We start from the raw sequence: 16,869 nt of genomic DNA, 5'->3' as shown, positions 1-16,869 counted from the left end.
TCTTTATCACTCACTGCCTTCTGTGACTTCAAAACCCACTTATTGCAGTAGGGATCTTGGCCTCGGTTATAAGAGCAACAACGTGCATGCCCTAAATCCAGTGGATGAAACGCTAATGACTTAAAACTGACGCCAGGTGTGATCAGACATAAAAACACACAAGAAAGGTCATGAGTGTAACCACTAACTAGTATATAGAGAGAGAGGGATAGTCTGGGGACTAAATATTTCGTTGCGTCCATAATGTTCTCATCTCTTTAAAATAACACGGCACATGTTCTACTAATAAAAAGCCCTATTTACAGAACTTATTTGGTCAAAGGGCTGCTGTGAATGTTGAGCCAAGAGCACCACAGCATGAAATAATTCTGTCACTGCTGCCAATACATTAAGTTGGTGATAAGGATTGACCCCATTAATGAACTTGTGACAACAGCCAAGTGTGCCTGGCACCTTACACAAAGCGAGAGGGTGGAAAGAAAAGGCACAAATATCCTTATACTGACTGAAGATAAGCTTAAACACTGTTAAATGTTTTTCAGTTTGACATGATTTGCTTAATGGTTCCATGTTTTTTTACTTAGCATGCAAACATAACAGTTTACATTTACATTAATTTATGCATTTGGCAGACATTTTATCCAAAGCGACTTGCTTCAGCTTTAGGCAGTTTCCCTGGCAATCTAACCATTTATCTTGGTGTTTTGCTACCTACATCTACAATTCATTTTTCACAAACAAAGATAAATATTCATTGAAATATCCACAAAACTGTGAATTACATATACTTGCTGTGTATCCATAATGTCTAAATGGAAATGCATGATATGCACATAAACTCTCTACATCTGCATAAACATGTGCTAGCCTGAGGTGGATGTTCTGAAGTTTCACATAAGTCAGTATCTGCATATAATAGAAAGACTCTTTCTGCAAAAACACTGTTTTGACCCTTTGGGCATGTGTTTCATCACATCAAAGACGTGATGGAGGAAAATTGTAGCTCCATGACAATTTAGGAGATCTCCCTCAAGTGCATATTAACAGCTGTAAATTCACATCGTTTCACGTTATCTTAAGTCAATTATTCAAACCAACCAACCAATAAACAATCAAACAAAGAAACGAATAAATATTGTGAAATATTCAATATTCATAGATCAGGGATTCCAAAAACTTGGGTTTGTGACTTGATAAAAAGCTAGTAATTACATCATAAAAATTTACAACTTAAATGAATAAATCATTTTTAAATAAAGACAAAATTAAAAATACAAAAGATTAAATATTTTACTTGCATGTCATATAACCATGAACCAACATTAGAAAACTGAACATGTGAATGTGATATTAAATTAAATATTAACTTAAAATCTCATGGGGTAAATATTTTAGGTCAAAGAGCGCTGACAACAAGTTTCCCTGGTACCATTGGACAAATACATGTAAACTCTGACATACACAGATGCAGGATTTCCTGGGCTAATGACTCATAGTACATCCACCGGACTCCTGCCAAATCCTGATCCAGATTTGACACCAGCACCGGCTCGCAAAAAAATATCATGACACCAGTATTATGGAAGAATTTCACTAGGTATGAAGCTTGTGATCTAAATGAGTCACCAAGGGTATGAGGAGTCCCCAGAGAGATGCCAACACAGTAATGTGAAAAGCTTCAGGGGTGAGTGTGATGCTTTAGATAGAGACTATCAATAGGATGAGGAACACAAGACAAGAAAATATGTCACAGAGAAAGATCAAGCTTTAATGGTCATAAACAGAGGGGGGGGGGGGGGGGGGAGATGGGGAGCTAAAATTGGATTTGCAGTATCGTGGAAAAATGTTCCAGAGTTTTGCAGACTTAGGTAACCCACCACAGTACATGTATTGGCACATTAGCTTCTGATTAGACTGAAAAAAAAAAAAAACTGAATCTGGAACATGGAGTACTTGCAGGCATACAGTATTGCATCTCTACACAGAAACATTTTATAAACAGACTCCAAAAGGATGCCTGCGGGTCCGGCTAAACCACCCTCATATCCCGGTGGACCAAACAATTGCCAGCCATGCTTAGAAAACCAGTTCAGAGCAATGGAGGAGGTGGGGGTGTAAGAGTCTGGGGTGAATAACATTTCAATTTAACCCCCCCAAAAAAGATTATTTTTCTCATCCAATTGTAACTACATACATTAGTCATTAGTTGAAAAAAGTAAATATATCCATTTATGAACTGTTACAGTGAAGTGAGTTCAATGGAAAGGACATTTGGAATAGATGTCAATGAAACTTATAAGAGCTCCAGATTATAACCTTTTCTTTCAGAGCACACAATATGAGAGCCAACAAGTCTGAACAAGAGGAGCTCACATGCAGAAATCAGAGACAGGCTTACAGTTTGCCTTTGATATCAGGGTTCCCACACACCTTTTGACAAAAATCATTTATTCGTCCTCATTCTTTAAAAGATATTTGAAAGAATGTTTCAACCATTTTTAATCCATTTAATATCCATTGCGTCCAGCACAAAAATGGACCCCACTGACTTTTTTGGGTTCACTACTCCTTTTAAGTGCACTAAAAATGTGTCGATTCCATAAAGATTTAACTAGTTTCCATGACCTGTCCAGGCCTGGGATGTCCATGATAATTCCAGGTTTCCCATGACTGTGGGAAGCCTGCAGTATGGAGAAACAGGGATTTGAAGCAACAACGGTTTAGTTAGATCCAGAAGTCACTGTGCTACTTCCATCTACAGCTTAAATATTTAACTCTCTCCAGCTCACACAAAACAAGATTTTATAGGTATTTAAGTGGGTTAAGAGAGTGCAGGGTGGCATCAAATTAAAAGTAAACACAGCTGTCCTGTTTTGGCACAATGTAGTACATGTCAAGGTTTGAAACAGCACTTGAAGTGATTAAATAAAATGTTTACTTGAATATGAACATGACCTGTGGGTCATGTTCACGTGTCTGTGCAAGGGAGAGGGGCCTGTAGAGGTGTTTGAGAATGAATGCTAATGACGGACGTATGGTTGGCTTTGCTAAAATTTGAACAGCATGTGCTTCTGACCAGCCTCACATAAACAGAGTAAGAAATAGAAGCCTGAGGCCTTAGGGATGACCTATCTGCAGCATGGCATTTCCTGTTGCCCAATTTAAATGACACTGTTCCTCCTACAGACGATTACTTGGGGAAACACTTAAAAAACACCACAGCCCTTTTCTGAGCTTACGGCTATACAGGAGCTTTATCAAAAGACATTATTCTTAATGATTTGAATTAAATTAAAAGTAAAGCACACGAAACTAATTGTTGTTTTTATTTGGATGGACATCACAGTCTATTATTTGGCAATGTATTGTTGCTTTAATATTACACATGCAGTTTATCAAGCACTAAACAAACTGCATGTATTACATATATCTGCATATTTTGTCTGAAACCAGAAATCCAAAAAGGGCTATTTAAAGCAGTACCAACCTTTTTTCTTTTTTTTTTACCCCCATTATCCACAGCAATATAATAAGGCCCTATGACTTTTCCATTTTTTTTCCCCCATGATTGATAAGGATTAAGAATACATTTATAATGTTTTTTTAAATACTATTTACTCACAACTTCTACTCGATAAAATATTTTAAAGATGGCATAACTGAAAAAAAAAAGAAAAAAAAAATCAATATAAAATGCCCACTGAGGTATAAGACTTAATTTACATGACTTTCCGAGGTCTAGATATCACACTTAAATATCCAGGTATTTCAATACAGTGAGAATCCGATTTTTCAAAGAAAACAAAAAACAAAAAAACAGTTGTAATGGTGAATTAACATGAGAAATGTATAGATTTTTTTGTTGTTTTGGCTCAATTTTAATGCTCATTTAGTCCCATTTTAAATCATTGTAATTAATCTTCAGGCCACCTTAAAAGTTTGTCCCGTTTTTTTTCCCTTTTTTTTCCCTTTTTTTTAACAAGTTGAGAACCACTGACCCCAAAGCTAATGCAGATTAATTTTTTTTGTTATACAATTTGTACAAAAGTGTGCAAACTGTGACCATTACAGTACTCTCCAGCTCAAAACTGAATCCCTTCAGTCTTTAAAAATGACAAAACTTGATGTACGGCATACAATATTTTAATTTGTCCAGCTGCAGAAAGTTTAAATATGGCAAGAACCTGAAAGCTGAGGGTTCTGAGAAAAGCTTTGAACTTTTACTAGCAGACAGAAAAAAAAAATTATAATAAAAAATTGTTTTGTTTTGTGAGTGAGAACCTGTGCAAAGTGCCATTTCTTTCTTTCCACTTACAACATTTGAATTCCTCTTTAGAGGGAAGCATTTCATGATTCAAACATGACTATTATATGCAGGATGCAGGATGCAGCATCAGCTTATTTCTAAACCAACAGGAAAACAGAGGGAGATAAAGGTCACCACCCCCCCCCCCCCCACCACCCCCCCCATAATCTCTGAGTCGGTTTAATAAAGGAGCAGAAGCACTTATTTGAGCCACAATGAGCACATTAGATAGTAATGAGCCTCTGTGGAGTTATAAATCTGAATGAATATTTAACACACTCCTTCAGATACCCGGGAAGTAACTCAACAGATTATTTTGTTTCCATAAATTATGTCTGCACCAGAGAGCAACAGAGGACACATCTGATACTGAATGGAAAGGAACACAGTGTTCTGACACAGAAAAAGAGAGAACTTGCTGGAGATCAGGAGGAGTATGAAAAACATACGGTGATAAAAAAGCCAAATTCACACTTAAAAAAAAAGTTAATTACGTAAAAGTGGAAAAGCAAGCCATGATTCAGCGAATCATCATTCAAAAACATCACTGGAAGAGGAGCAGCACATGCAACCTATTGCATACAAGACCCATTCATATGCATAGTTTTGTTAAAGATCAAGCATTGCTTTGAAGACAAAGAAACATTTCTCTAGACATTACTAGAAAAGTGACAAGCCATTTCCAGTTCCAACAAAAAAAATAAAAAACAGCCATGACTAATAATAATAGTAATGGCTTCATTAAAATGCTGGATCTCAGTAAAATCAGCCACTATTTTTACTCTTACCTGATTGGCTGGGCCAGCTGGCACTGAAAGCATCAATAGAGCAAATCAAGAGCCAAAGTCATGTGACCATGCAGTCACAGCGAGCACTGGAACAAAGCCTGGCCATTTGTTTGTAACAAATGAGCTAAAGTACGAGCACAGTTTGACTCAATTAATCAAACTGAAAGTATGCCAGACACTACAACTGCTCTGTGGTGGTTGGACTGAGTGGAATGAAGTTCTCTTTGATTTAAAACTGATCCAAATGTTATTATAACTTTTTCAGTTTAAAAGGTTGTTTAAAAAAAACAAAAAACTGAACATTTCAAAGAATTTCTGATTTTTTACATTTAAGCAGTCAATATAACATGGAACGGAAAAACAGATCTGGAAAGAAAAACACTTCATGCAGAGACACTATCAAAACAATCAGGCAATGTGACTAAATTCCTAAACATTCCACATGACATTCCTAACAACACAATTAAGCTGCAAGGACTCAGCATTACCTCAATTATTACAACACAGTTGTAGATTAGAAATATAAATCTATCATGTAAGCAATCACAAAAGCAATTCCACAGATTAATGGATAACACCCAGCACACCATCAGAGCCAGTTGAGAGTGTTGTGTAGTGTGTAGCATACAGTGACCCAAAAACCCCAGGGCTTGACTGGTCTGTCCTGTCTTGAGGTATGTTACTCTCTTTGAGTCACTCAAACACACACACACACACACACACACACACACACACACAAAGCGCACACACAAAGCGCACACACAAAGCGCACACACAAAGCGCACACACAAAGCGCACACACACACACATCCCTTCAGTAGAAAAATAAATCAGGATAATTTCATACAAGACACGACATGCATTTAGACAGAAAGAGGGGAGACGGGTGTTTCCTTGTTTGAGCCTATTCTTCTGTTCACCTTATGTCACACAATACTAATGAAAGTGGATAGTTAAGAGCAGGGGTGTGACTATATGCCATGGCTACTGGCCTAAAGCCTCAAATGCTTTTTTAATCACCTCAAATATTTTCTGCCTCAAAAAAACAAAAACAAACAAAAAACTATCACTTACATAAATAAGAAAAAAATTTAGCAAAGGAAAGTTTACACCGTCATATGAAACTTGCCAACTCGCAGTGCAAGTTTAATCAACGCTATGTTGATTATAACTGGATTGTTCTGGTTTGGTCACACTGATTGGCTGTCATTCATTCTGCAATTTCTAAGCATCTCTGGAGAGGGAACACTCACAATGGTATTTATTTAACTACATCCTGGACATCAGAATTTAGATTCCAACTTATCAGTTCACACCTGGGTCTGTACTACTGAAACTGAAAAGGTCTATTTCAGGTTGTATTACTGTCTATTTCCTCATTGAAATTACCATGATTACTAAACAGATAGGATACAATTCTGAGGGTGTTTTTTGTAATACAGTCTCTGATGTTAACAGAATTAGTCAAGCTCCTGTTAGTCTTTAATGAGAGCAGATATGCCATGTTTTGTCCCCAAGCTCTTTACTAAACCAAAAACTACATGAAAGTGCGAAGAATATCAAGACTGCCTTTGCTGTTATCATAAACCATTGTACCCCATGAACAAATGAACACATAAAATACAATTTATGTCCATTGTATTTACTATTTAATGGTCAGAGTAGATGCACAAGTGCTGTTTAACATATGCTATGGTAATGTTAGCTGGAATACAAGTACACAACTTTTAAAATCTGAACACTAGGCATCATACACTTGCCAACTTTGTCATACACTTAATGCGAATCACACACTACCAGACTCAAGACATTCCGAACACACACACACAGAAAAAAAAAAAAAACTAATGCAGAGACATGCAGCATGTTTCTAGGAGATGCATGCCAATGAAAACAATGCATTCTAGTCTGAAGCAAAAATTTCACAACATTTCTTCTCCCAGACTGGCTCTGATATTTGGCATCTAGTGTTGACTCGTCCAAACTGAAAATTGGGACAAAAATCTGGGCAAAAGTCATGTAGTGTGCTCCAAATTTTCTGAAGAGATCACTTTATATGATGAACAGATATAATTTAGGCTTTTATTTGCATATTAACATTGATCAGTGAACATACAGAAGCTCAATCAAACCTGCTTGACACGTGAGAACAAACCTCTTACTGAAGCTCAAACGGGCTGCGTAACACGAGTATGAACCTCACTGGTTCTCGAATGTCAAGTGAACATGCCTGAACTTCCGTTTACCACAACCGATAGGTGTAGATGAACGTTTATATGTGAATAAAAGCCTAAGAGCAATTGTGTCTCTAGAGAAAATTTGGACTAAACCACTCACTTCATATGGATTTTAGGATCTCTTAACGAACTTTTTGAAGCGTCAAAGTGGTAGTTATGTAAACTGTCAATTAACGGATAGAAATCTCAGATTTCATTAAAATACCTTAATTTTTGTTTTCGAAGATGAACTAAAGTTGTACAGATTTGGAACAACATAAGGGTGAATAAATGATGACAGAATTATAATTTTTGGGTGAACTAACCCTTTAAGTGTAGCACTCTTATGTTCATTACTTTAATAGATCCATGTTACAATGAGAAGCTAAAGCTCGCTGAAGGTGTCATTGAAGAATTTGAGGATATAGTTGGAATGATCCCAACTGAGGGGATAACCGAACAGGGATAATATCATTTCAGCATTTCTGGAGAACGTAGCCCATTTTTTCCTTCTCCAAGACAAACTAAACCAACAGCCAGAGTGGAAAGCCAGGGATGACGTACTTGCCACCTCAGCAAAACACATACAAACGCTGAAATGAGCGCGCAAATAATCTATCACGTTCATCAAGGCGTATTATTGTGCATATACTCTTACCTAGGATGGAATGAACCCGCACTGACAGCTGCGTACGGAGAATCAAGATGGGCTTTTTGCCTTTTCTGTAGAAAGAAGAAAAATTAAGCTAACTTCAATAACTTTAATTTACATAAACAACCAGTTTATACTTCTCATCAGCATTCTAGGCAAGTTCTATTCACCTGAATTATTTCACTACTTGAATAATAATGCAGATGGAGCAAAGTACATTTAAACCTTATTCTGAATTGGTCATTATTCCAGTTGCAGACACATACACTTTACTGAAGGTTGACTGGAGACAGAGTCAGAAAGAGAGAATATGGGTCAGAAGGGATTAAGGTATGGAAAGAGAGAGTAAACAGGCATGGAAACTATGCATCAAGGGTGTTCGTGGCTAAAAATGGACTGCTCCAAGTCTTACGTTTTCTGCACAATGTTCTGTGTGGTTCATACGCCCAGTCACAAAGACACTTAAACATGAACACACACTCCAGTTTTGTCTTCTATTTTCCAAGTGCTGCTGCTTCAAATGACGCGATTCCTGTTGTCAGTTTCAGTGAACCTGAAGGAGCTCTGGGTACAATTTTGCCAGCTTACAAATACATACACACCGTGTATGCTTTAAACACATGCACCCACAAATGCAAACACTGTACAATTTAGAAAAAATATAACCACCCAATTAAAAATACTGATGGCATTTTCACTGGCTTGGAGCAGCTACTAGTCCTCCTTCAACAAGTCGCTTTTTGCAGTATTTTTCATCCTGTAACATGGTCAACTACTTTTACTTTTGCATTCTGTAGAAAAAAAGACATTGCAGAGTATGGCAATATTTTGTATCACAATACCGAATTAATATTGTTATGCAAAATATCTATATTTGTAATTACATTAGTGACATTGTGTTGATAATAATGCTACAATACATTTGGCCTTCTCTGAAAAGTGTACAGTAGGTACCATTATATCAATGCATACTTAATTCTACATGACCAAAATATCAAGTCAGTAGGAATAAAAAGTCCATGGCAGAAGAAAGAAAGGCAATGAGTAAAAGTAAAAAAATACTGTATCCCAAAAACTGTATCCCTTAGACTTAAGAGGTGTAGGTGAGTGACATACTGGCTACATCTCTTGAGTTTGAGTGCATGACAGAGTTGAACATGATTTTAACAGATTTAGCAGTGGTCTCAAGCTTAAAGCTACACTGTGTAAGATTTTCTCCCATCTAGAAGTGAAATTGTTTATGACTACCAACTGAATATTACTTTCTAGCCTCTCCCATTCCGAGGGCGTTTAACTCCTTTGGTGGCCGTATTATTTCAAATCTGCCGGCAGTCATGAGTAATCTCCCCCTCGCATTCGTCACGGTGCCACTGAGTGTAAAAGCGTGAAAGGCGAAGCTTGAATTTCCAGGTATGTCCCTCTTTGGCTAATGTATTTTCAAGATGGAGGCGCAACATGGCTGCCGCCATTCGAGTGACTCGCTCGTATGTATTCTGAATGGCAGAATCTGCGCTTACGAGAATATTTGATTAGTTGGTAGAAGTAATTACACATGAATGAGCACATATCATTTTGAAAGAACAAAGAGTTTTTTACTAAGAATCAACTTAAAAAATTACAGTGTAGCTTTAAAAAAAATCTTAACTCATGCTGAATCAGTTCTTGATAAAATACAATAATGTTCAAAAGTTTGAGTTCAGTAAGATAAATATTACAAAATAAAAAAATTTTTCTATTAATATTTCCTGTGATGTCAAAGCTGAATTTTTTTCAGCATCATTACTCCAGTCTTCAGTGTCACATGATCCTTCAGAAATCATTCTAATAGGATGATTTTCTGCTCAAGACACATTCATTATTATTATTATGAATATTAAAAACAGTTGTGCTGCTTAATACATTTGTGGAAACCATAAAACATTTGGTAACACTTAATCTTACAGTGTCATTACATGTAAAAACAGTAAATTATGCATAATTACATGCAATAGTAAAAATACATGTTGTTGATGCTAATATTACTAACTACTTAAAATGTATAACTACACTGTAACAAGGACACATTTAAATAAAGTGTAACCAAAGATTTTTTTTCAGGATTTTTTGAGGAATAGAAACATTTATTTATTTTTATTTATATATATTTTTAACATTATAAATGTCTTTACGGTCACTTTTGATCAATTGAATGCATCGTTGCTGAATAAAAGTACTAAATAAAATAATGTCTTTAATGACTGAATAAAAATGTCTTTCCAAAAAACTGACCCCAAGCTTTTGAGTGGAATGGAGTGTACATGCTTTTACATTTACTTCACATCACTCTTTAAAAATACTGGTTTTAAACTGGTTCTCCATAGCAAGATTGAACAAATCTGGAAAAAAATCTGCAATAAGTATTACAGTGCCAAAGTTATGCAATACTTCAGTTTGAGCTGACTCAGAGTTCTTGATCTGCGGTTTAGTGTTTTTGCTCTATTCAGTGTATTCTGAGACGGCCAGTCTAAGCTGTGGTCTGCACACTCACTGCAATGCTGGCTCTGCCTGTGTGAAATCACTCATGCCTTTGGTGTGTCACATGACTGTGTGTTACCAAGCAACGCTAGTAAATGATTTAGTGAAACTGATACCTGTCATAATTAGGTAAGGCCGAACATTCAGGGGGGGTCACGGATGTTCTACATAAGAGCTTGGCACGGTTTAAACAGTCAAAAATCTTTAATATCAAATTAGTGCTTTTAGTCCAGCCATTGTTTGTGGTTAAGCCAATACACACATTTATTCAAGCATGTCCAAACAAAGTCAAACATCTTTATAAATTAGCCTGTTATGTATATATTAAATGTCGTCTTAAACATCAACGTGTAAACCACGCTAGGGCCATTTTCTTCAAGCTGTACTGTCACAGTACCAGTAGCGCCATCCCTCTTTCTTAAGTGTCATGGTACATCCCAAAAACTGTTACACGGTGTACACCTGTGTAGATTTGATTTCATCAGCATTTTGAGCATGATTGAGCATTTAACAATGTCAGAAAAGCGTATCCTTAATGAGACATCAAATACTTATTCAAAAGTTGTTATGATCTTATGGACATCAAACAGACATTTATCTGCTATCAGATGAAAATTCATGGTAAAATTAGTCATTGTTACAAAACACAAAATGGGGGAATTCCTCAGCTATACTACCAAAGACTAAACACAAACACAGAGAATAGAGTTATCGGTGCATTTCCTGACTACAACAGAATCAGCAGCGAGGTTTCAAATCTGTTCCTTCCGGTCAGAGGAACAAATGGATGGATGTGTTGATTTTACTTTGTTCTGCCAGACGCACATCCTTAACAATGGCAGGCTAAAATAATGTTTTACGTCTAATACTGAAATAAGGTTGGATTAAAAATATACAAAAACAAACTACAAACTGAACAATCTGTCCTTTAGCTGAGGAAAGTTGAGCATTTCACCTACACTAGAGACAAAGACCGAGCCGGAGGTAGAAAGGGAGCAAGAGAAGAAAATTAATCAGTGTGTCTCTGTTACTCACAACAACTTACAGCAGTGCACACTGCTTATTTATATAAAAACAACCTCTAATTCACCTCAGAAGAATTAAAGATTAAGTGAATTGGATACAGTTGTATGAACTAAAAACTGAATTTCAATCAGTCTCCTGAATCAGCTGAAGGAAAATGTAAATGAATCTTGGGAGCTAAACAATAGTCTAATTAGTATGAAACAAAATAAACTGAACGCCCCTTTCTCACGCACAGACTAAATTAGACTAAAAGTACACTTTTGTGCTGAGAGTATTTTACGAGGTGGTGATTTTGTATAGCAAATATGTACAATGTGATTTTTGAAAGAAAGTAAGCATGAAGGTCCACCACTAAACCTAACCATCATTGGGGCGCAAACAGAATGTACAAAAACTGGCAAATGAGACTCTACGAATTAGCCACAAATTCGCCAAAACGGAAAACAGTTACGAACAGCCATGAGTGTGTTGGCTGAAACCCATTCTCTTTCTTAAGTCATGTATCCCAAAGGGTGTGAATTTTAGCAGCTGTACTTTCACAAACAGACAAGTTTCTAACTTATTCTATGGACCATGTTATTAAGAATTCACTTATAATCTCAAATATTAAAGCTTTAATATCAGATCTACAAAGCCAGCATACAAATGTTCTACAGGACATGACCATCAAGATACTTGAGAATGCAATGTCATGATTATAGTCTAATGACACCACCATGTAATAAAAAGACGACTAAATATAGCATTAGAGAGGGCAGTGCTGAAAACATCGCTTGATGATAAACGTATCAATGATATAAAGTCCTCAGAGGTCAAAATTGGATTAACATTTACATTGTTGCACATCCCCAAAAAAATAGGTTAATCAGTGGAGTGTTGCAAGCTTTTCTTATCCACTCTCTCTTCTAAACGCTCCATCATTATGTAGCCACGTTCCCAGCGTCTCTGACTAATGTTGTCCCTCTGGCCTCACTAAGAATATCTGTGTGTGAGTAAGTAACATTCACGTTATGAACAATTCTCCCAAATTTGGTTCTTGAATGTGACTAAGAACTCTGACTGACCCAAGAATGGAAATATTCCTTCACTTTTACGCTGTATTTCCTATTCATTAAAGGGGTGGTATAATGCCCTTTTCACAAGATGTAAAATAAGTCTTTGATGTCCCCAGAGTGTGTATGTGAAGTTTTAGCTCAAAATACCCAACAGATATTTTTATATAGCATGTTAAAATTGTCACTTTTTGAGGCTGAGCAAAAACGCACCGTTTTTGTGTCTGTTCCTTTAAATGCAAATGAGCTGCTGCTCCTGGCACAGGGGGCGGAGCTACAATGGCTTGTGTCTTGAAATTTTTTTATGTTCAAACCGGAGTCAGACAAAGATGGAGAGACTCATGAAGAAGTGACAACATGTAGACAACCTTATTGAATGGTTAGTTGAATTTATGTAGCTTATGTGTAGTTATCTTCTAGTCATTGATTAGCATATTCTGTCATGATCTCTGTTTCCAGGGGTGGGGTTTATGTAAATTTTAGGGTTAGTGATGTCACTAACCCGAGAGGAATGTTGTGTAGTCCCTACCAGCCGTTTGTTGTAGTCCTTAAAAAGCAATTTCTTTAAAAGAAAATATCTCCCTTTGCTTTAAACTTTGAGCGTCGTGACTGCAGATGTTGTTTATGCTCAAACAGCAACATTACACACTAACTAAAGTTAGAAAAGTTAAATCACAATCAACCACCCCTTTAAAACTAAGGGTGAAAAGGAGGCAAACATGTTTAAGTCTTTGACGTAGAGTGTAAGCCATGTCTAAAGTCTTGCAAGTCTAGGCTTAGATTTGTGACAAAAGACTAAGATTTGAGACAGAGTCAAGACTCATATACCTTTCGTTATTTTTTTAATAGGTTGCTAGTTAGTTTTATAAACTCTGTTGCTGAACAATACTTGTTTCCAAGTATTTCCTTGATTATAATTAATTCTTCCCTGAATCAACATATAGGCATTATTATTTTTTAAAATGAACAGTTTATTCATTAGTCAGCAAGGGAGGGAATTTAGAAAAAAAAAAATTTGTCAACTTTTTTTCTTTCTGTAAATGCCACTACATTTATTTTTGTTTTCATGACAGAGTGAATGACAGGATGGTTGTTCCATAAAACAAGATTAGAATACAAGCCAGGCTTATTTTGGTTAGTCAGACTTATTGTCGGTGATTTCTGTTTCATAAAGCAAACTTAAAATAGTTCAAACTCAGTTACCCTGGCAACTTATGCTGGGAAACTATCCTGGTCCAGGGCAGGCTAACTGTCAGGCTAAGCCTCAGCTGTTACACAGATCCTCTAACACTGACCGACATTACCACTGACACTCTCTCAGCATTATTGGACTTTATTAACCATTATTAGTCCAAAAATAAATACACAGTATACAGAAAATCAACTTAAATAAGGCTACAATGATAAATTAGACAATATACACATACACATACACATACACATACACATACACATACACATACACATACACATACACATACACATACACATACACATACACATACACATACACATACACACACACACACATACACACACACACACACACACACACACACACACACACACACACACACACACACACACACACACACACTACAGGTTTTCTTTTTTTACTGGCTGAATGTTTTGTGCCCAAGATTTAATTAGATTGTTTTAAAGATTTATGAATACATTTCTCTCTGGTTTTGTTTGGCAGCTGTAGTACATGTTTATGATTATTAGAAGAACATTAGAACACAATCTAAAAAAAAAGCTTTGTAAAGCAGAAGTTAAAAATCACAAAATGAAAAATAAATAATTACAAAAGCACAGTATGAATTTTAACTGGTAAGATGAAATCTGAGTTTAGTAATTGACAGTATATTAGCCTACATTTGATTTACCCCATTACAATAGTTCCTTTACAGTTATTGCTATTATAAAAATACACTTGTAGGTTTAAAATTCTAAATAAGGCACATCTAATGTCCAAATAACAAATATTTTAGCATATATGCATATATATATATGCATATGTATGTATGTATGTATGTATGTATGTATGTATGTATATATATATATATATATATATAAAAAAAAGTACTTTATTATGTCTTTCAATTCAAACACATTTAACACAATTATACAAATTGACAGTTCCTTTAAAGACATCATATTTTCCCCCAATAAATATTCCTTATTTTTCCTTCTACTTTTTTTCTTTTGTGATAATACCCACCAACACACATGATTAGAACAATAACCAAAAAGTACATAGTTAGACACTTTTACATATGATTTAAGGGGGAAAAGACAAAAAACAATAAATAAATATTAATAAAAATTTAACATTCACATATTTATATCAAACTCTTATAATGACAGATAATTCCTAATAGTAATATTATTTAAATATCATATATTCAATATTAAATAAGCAAATAAATAAAATAACAAATAACTAGCCTAGAAATAAAAGGGAGGGAGGGTTATATAAAAATGTAGTTAATGTAGGCTAATATATATTCCTTTATTTTATGGAATATTCTTTGATTTTAGAGTTGCACATATCTTTTCAAAATGTATACATTTGCTCTTAATTTCATGTTATCCTCTCCATAATGTACTTTAGAAACTAAATCTAACCACTCATTTAAAACTGGGAATTCTTGCTTTCTCCAAAAAAATACTGCATTAAAAGCTGTAATTCTCAGCATTCTAAATAAGTATACATCATCTTTATTAAGTAGCATAGGTCATATACCCAAAACTATATTTTGTATCTTTATACATTTAGTTTCTTAAAATAAACTTCCCTGAATTAGGCTACTTCTGTTCACTGAAGTACTTCTGTTCGCTAGAAGTTCACTGCAACTTATCCAACATCCTAAAGATAAATTATTATAATTAGAAGATATTTCTAGTGTTATAAAATATCGCATATTAATTTTCCAAGCAAAATGTATATTTTAGTCAGAATTATTGCGCTCCTATTTGGCGCGCATGCGCGCAGCAGCGCTCGTTCAATATGAAGATTAGCAGCAAAATGGATACATTTGCATGACTTTCTAACATTTACAGATGGAGAATATAACTGTAAAATGTAAGTTTTGCACTGAGAAAAAAAAAAAAACAACATGTCACAAACGCATAAAACAGCACAAAATATACGCTGTTTGATGGTGGATCGATTTGATCCATGATCGACCTCTTGGGCTGCTTCAGAAACGCGTGCACTCGCAATTATCTAGACTTGATAAACCTGGATCAAATTAGTGAGATTGCGTGAACTTCAATTACCTTTTATGGAACCACTTTAGCCCCAATTTATTTGTTAGGCTCATTCAAGTCCGGTTTTGGAGTTTAATCCCCGCTTTTCTAAGCGTCTTTTATGGAACAACCCTAGGCTCCCTTTTATCTAAACAATTTTTTGAGAAAATGTTTTTGTAGACAAAAAGACTGCTTCATAAGTCTCTATTTTGAAGTTGAAGGCCAGTCAGGCAAGTTAAGTCTCAGGTTATTTTTATTTTTTATTTTATTTTTTTGTTTTATATGCAAGTTTCCATCTCTGGGAAAAGTCAAACTAAGTAAGAGAGAAACAAAGTAAGAAAGAAAAATTAAGAGAGAAAGATGATTGGATGGCAAAATGTAAAGTCATTCTTACTCCACATCTTCATAGAGCTGCTCCAGATCATCTCTCTGTTCCGCAAGTGATGAATCCAGATCCAGATAGTTGCCATTAGAAGCCAGTTGCAGTGCACACTCCTCTAACTGAGAAAGAGACAGATGAACATCACTGCCTAACATGGTTTCATGACACACAACACGAACAGATGGCTGCTTCATATTAGACTCATGCTTTTTGAACGTGCAACTGGAAGATGAGTCCTTTTTCACATATTTTGATCTGACAAGATGCAAACTACACCACAAGTACAAAATAAAAGTGAAAATCCAATCTCAAGCATGTAACCCTGGAAACACATTCACATTATAAGCTTATGAAAATGCACTCATTCACAACAATCAGCCATTATTATCAGTCAGCTACTGCAAAAGAGAGGTTATTGTTCTCATATGGCAGTGTTTGATGCAGAGTCACATCTGAAGCTGTGCTGTAGTAATGGGTTGATTGAGGAGCTGAGCTTATCTTCTGTTTACAGATCCCACCCTTTCCGCAAGCATCAACTCACTTTCCAGCTGCAGGCATTTCTGGAGCTCAAGCATTGGAGACTCTCTCGAAGAGTTGCTTGCTTACATTCACTAATATATAATCATCATGTGTTCTGGCCATTTCTATCTAATATCTAAGTGGCTGAATTGTTTACTTATT

At 35.6% G+C, this 16,869-nt stretch overlaps 1 protein-coding gene across 12 annotated transcripts in view; it reads right to left on the bottom strand.

Annotated features, from left to right (window-relative positions):
- fhod1 (formin homology 2 domain containing 1) overlaps nt 1-16,869 on the bottom strand; it is a 48,744-nt gene that overhangs the window by 29,948 nt on the left and 1,927 nt on the right. For all 12 annotated transcript variants that reach the window (XM_084107361.1, XM_084107369.1, XM_084107366.1 and 9 more), the window contains exons 2-3: nt 16,201-16,307; nt 7,969-8,033 (exon numbers count right to left, since the gene is read on the bottom strand). In XM_084107361.1, the coding sequence (XP_083963487.1) occupies nt 7,969-8,033; nt 16,201-16,307 (172 nt within the window). The remainder of the gene's footprint in view (nt 1-7,968; nt 8,034-16,200; nt 16,308-16,869) is intronic.

The sequence above is a fragment of the Abramis brama genome (genome assembly GCF_963993115.1).
Source record: "Abramis brama genome assembly, chromosome: 3".
Taxonomy (NCBI): domain Eukaryota; kingdom Metazoa; phylum Chordata; class Actinopteri; order Cypriniformes; family Leuciscidae; genus Abramis; species Abramis brama.
Note: the sequence above shows the minus strand (reverse complement) of the source record. Positions and strands in the feature narration are given on the sequence as shown.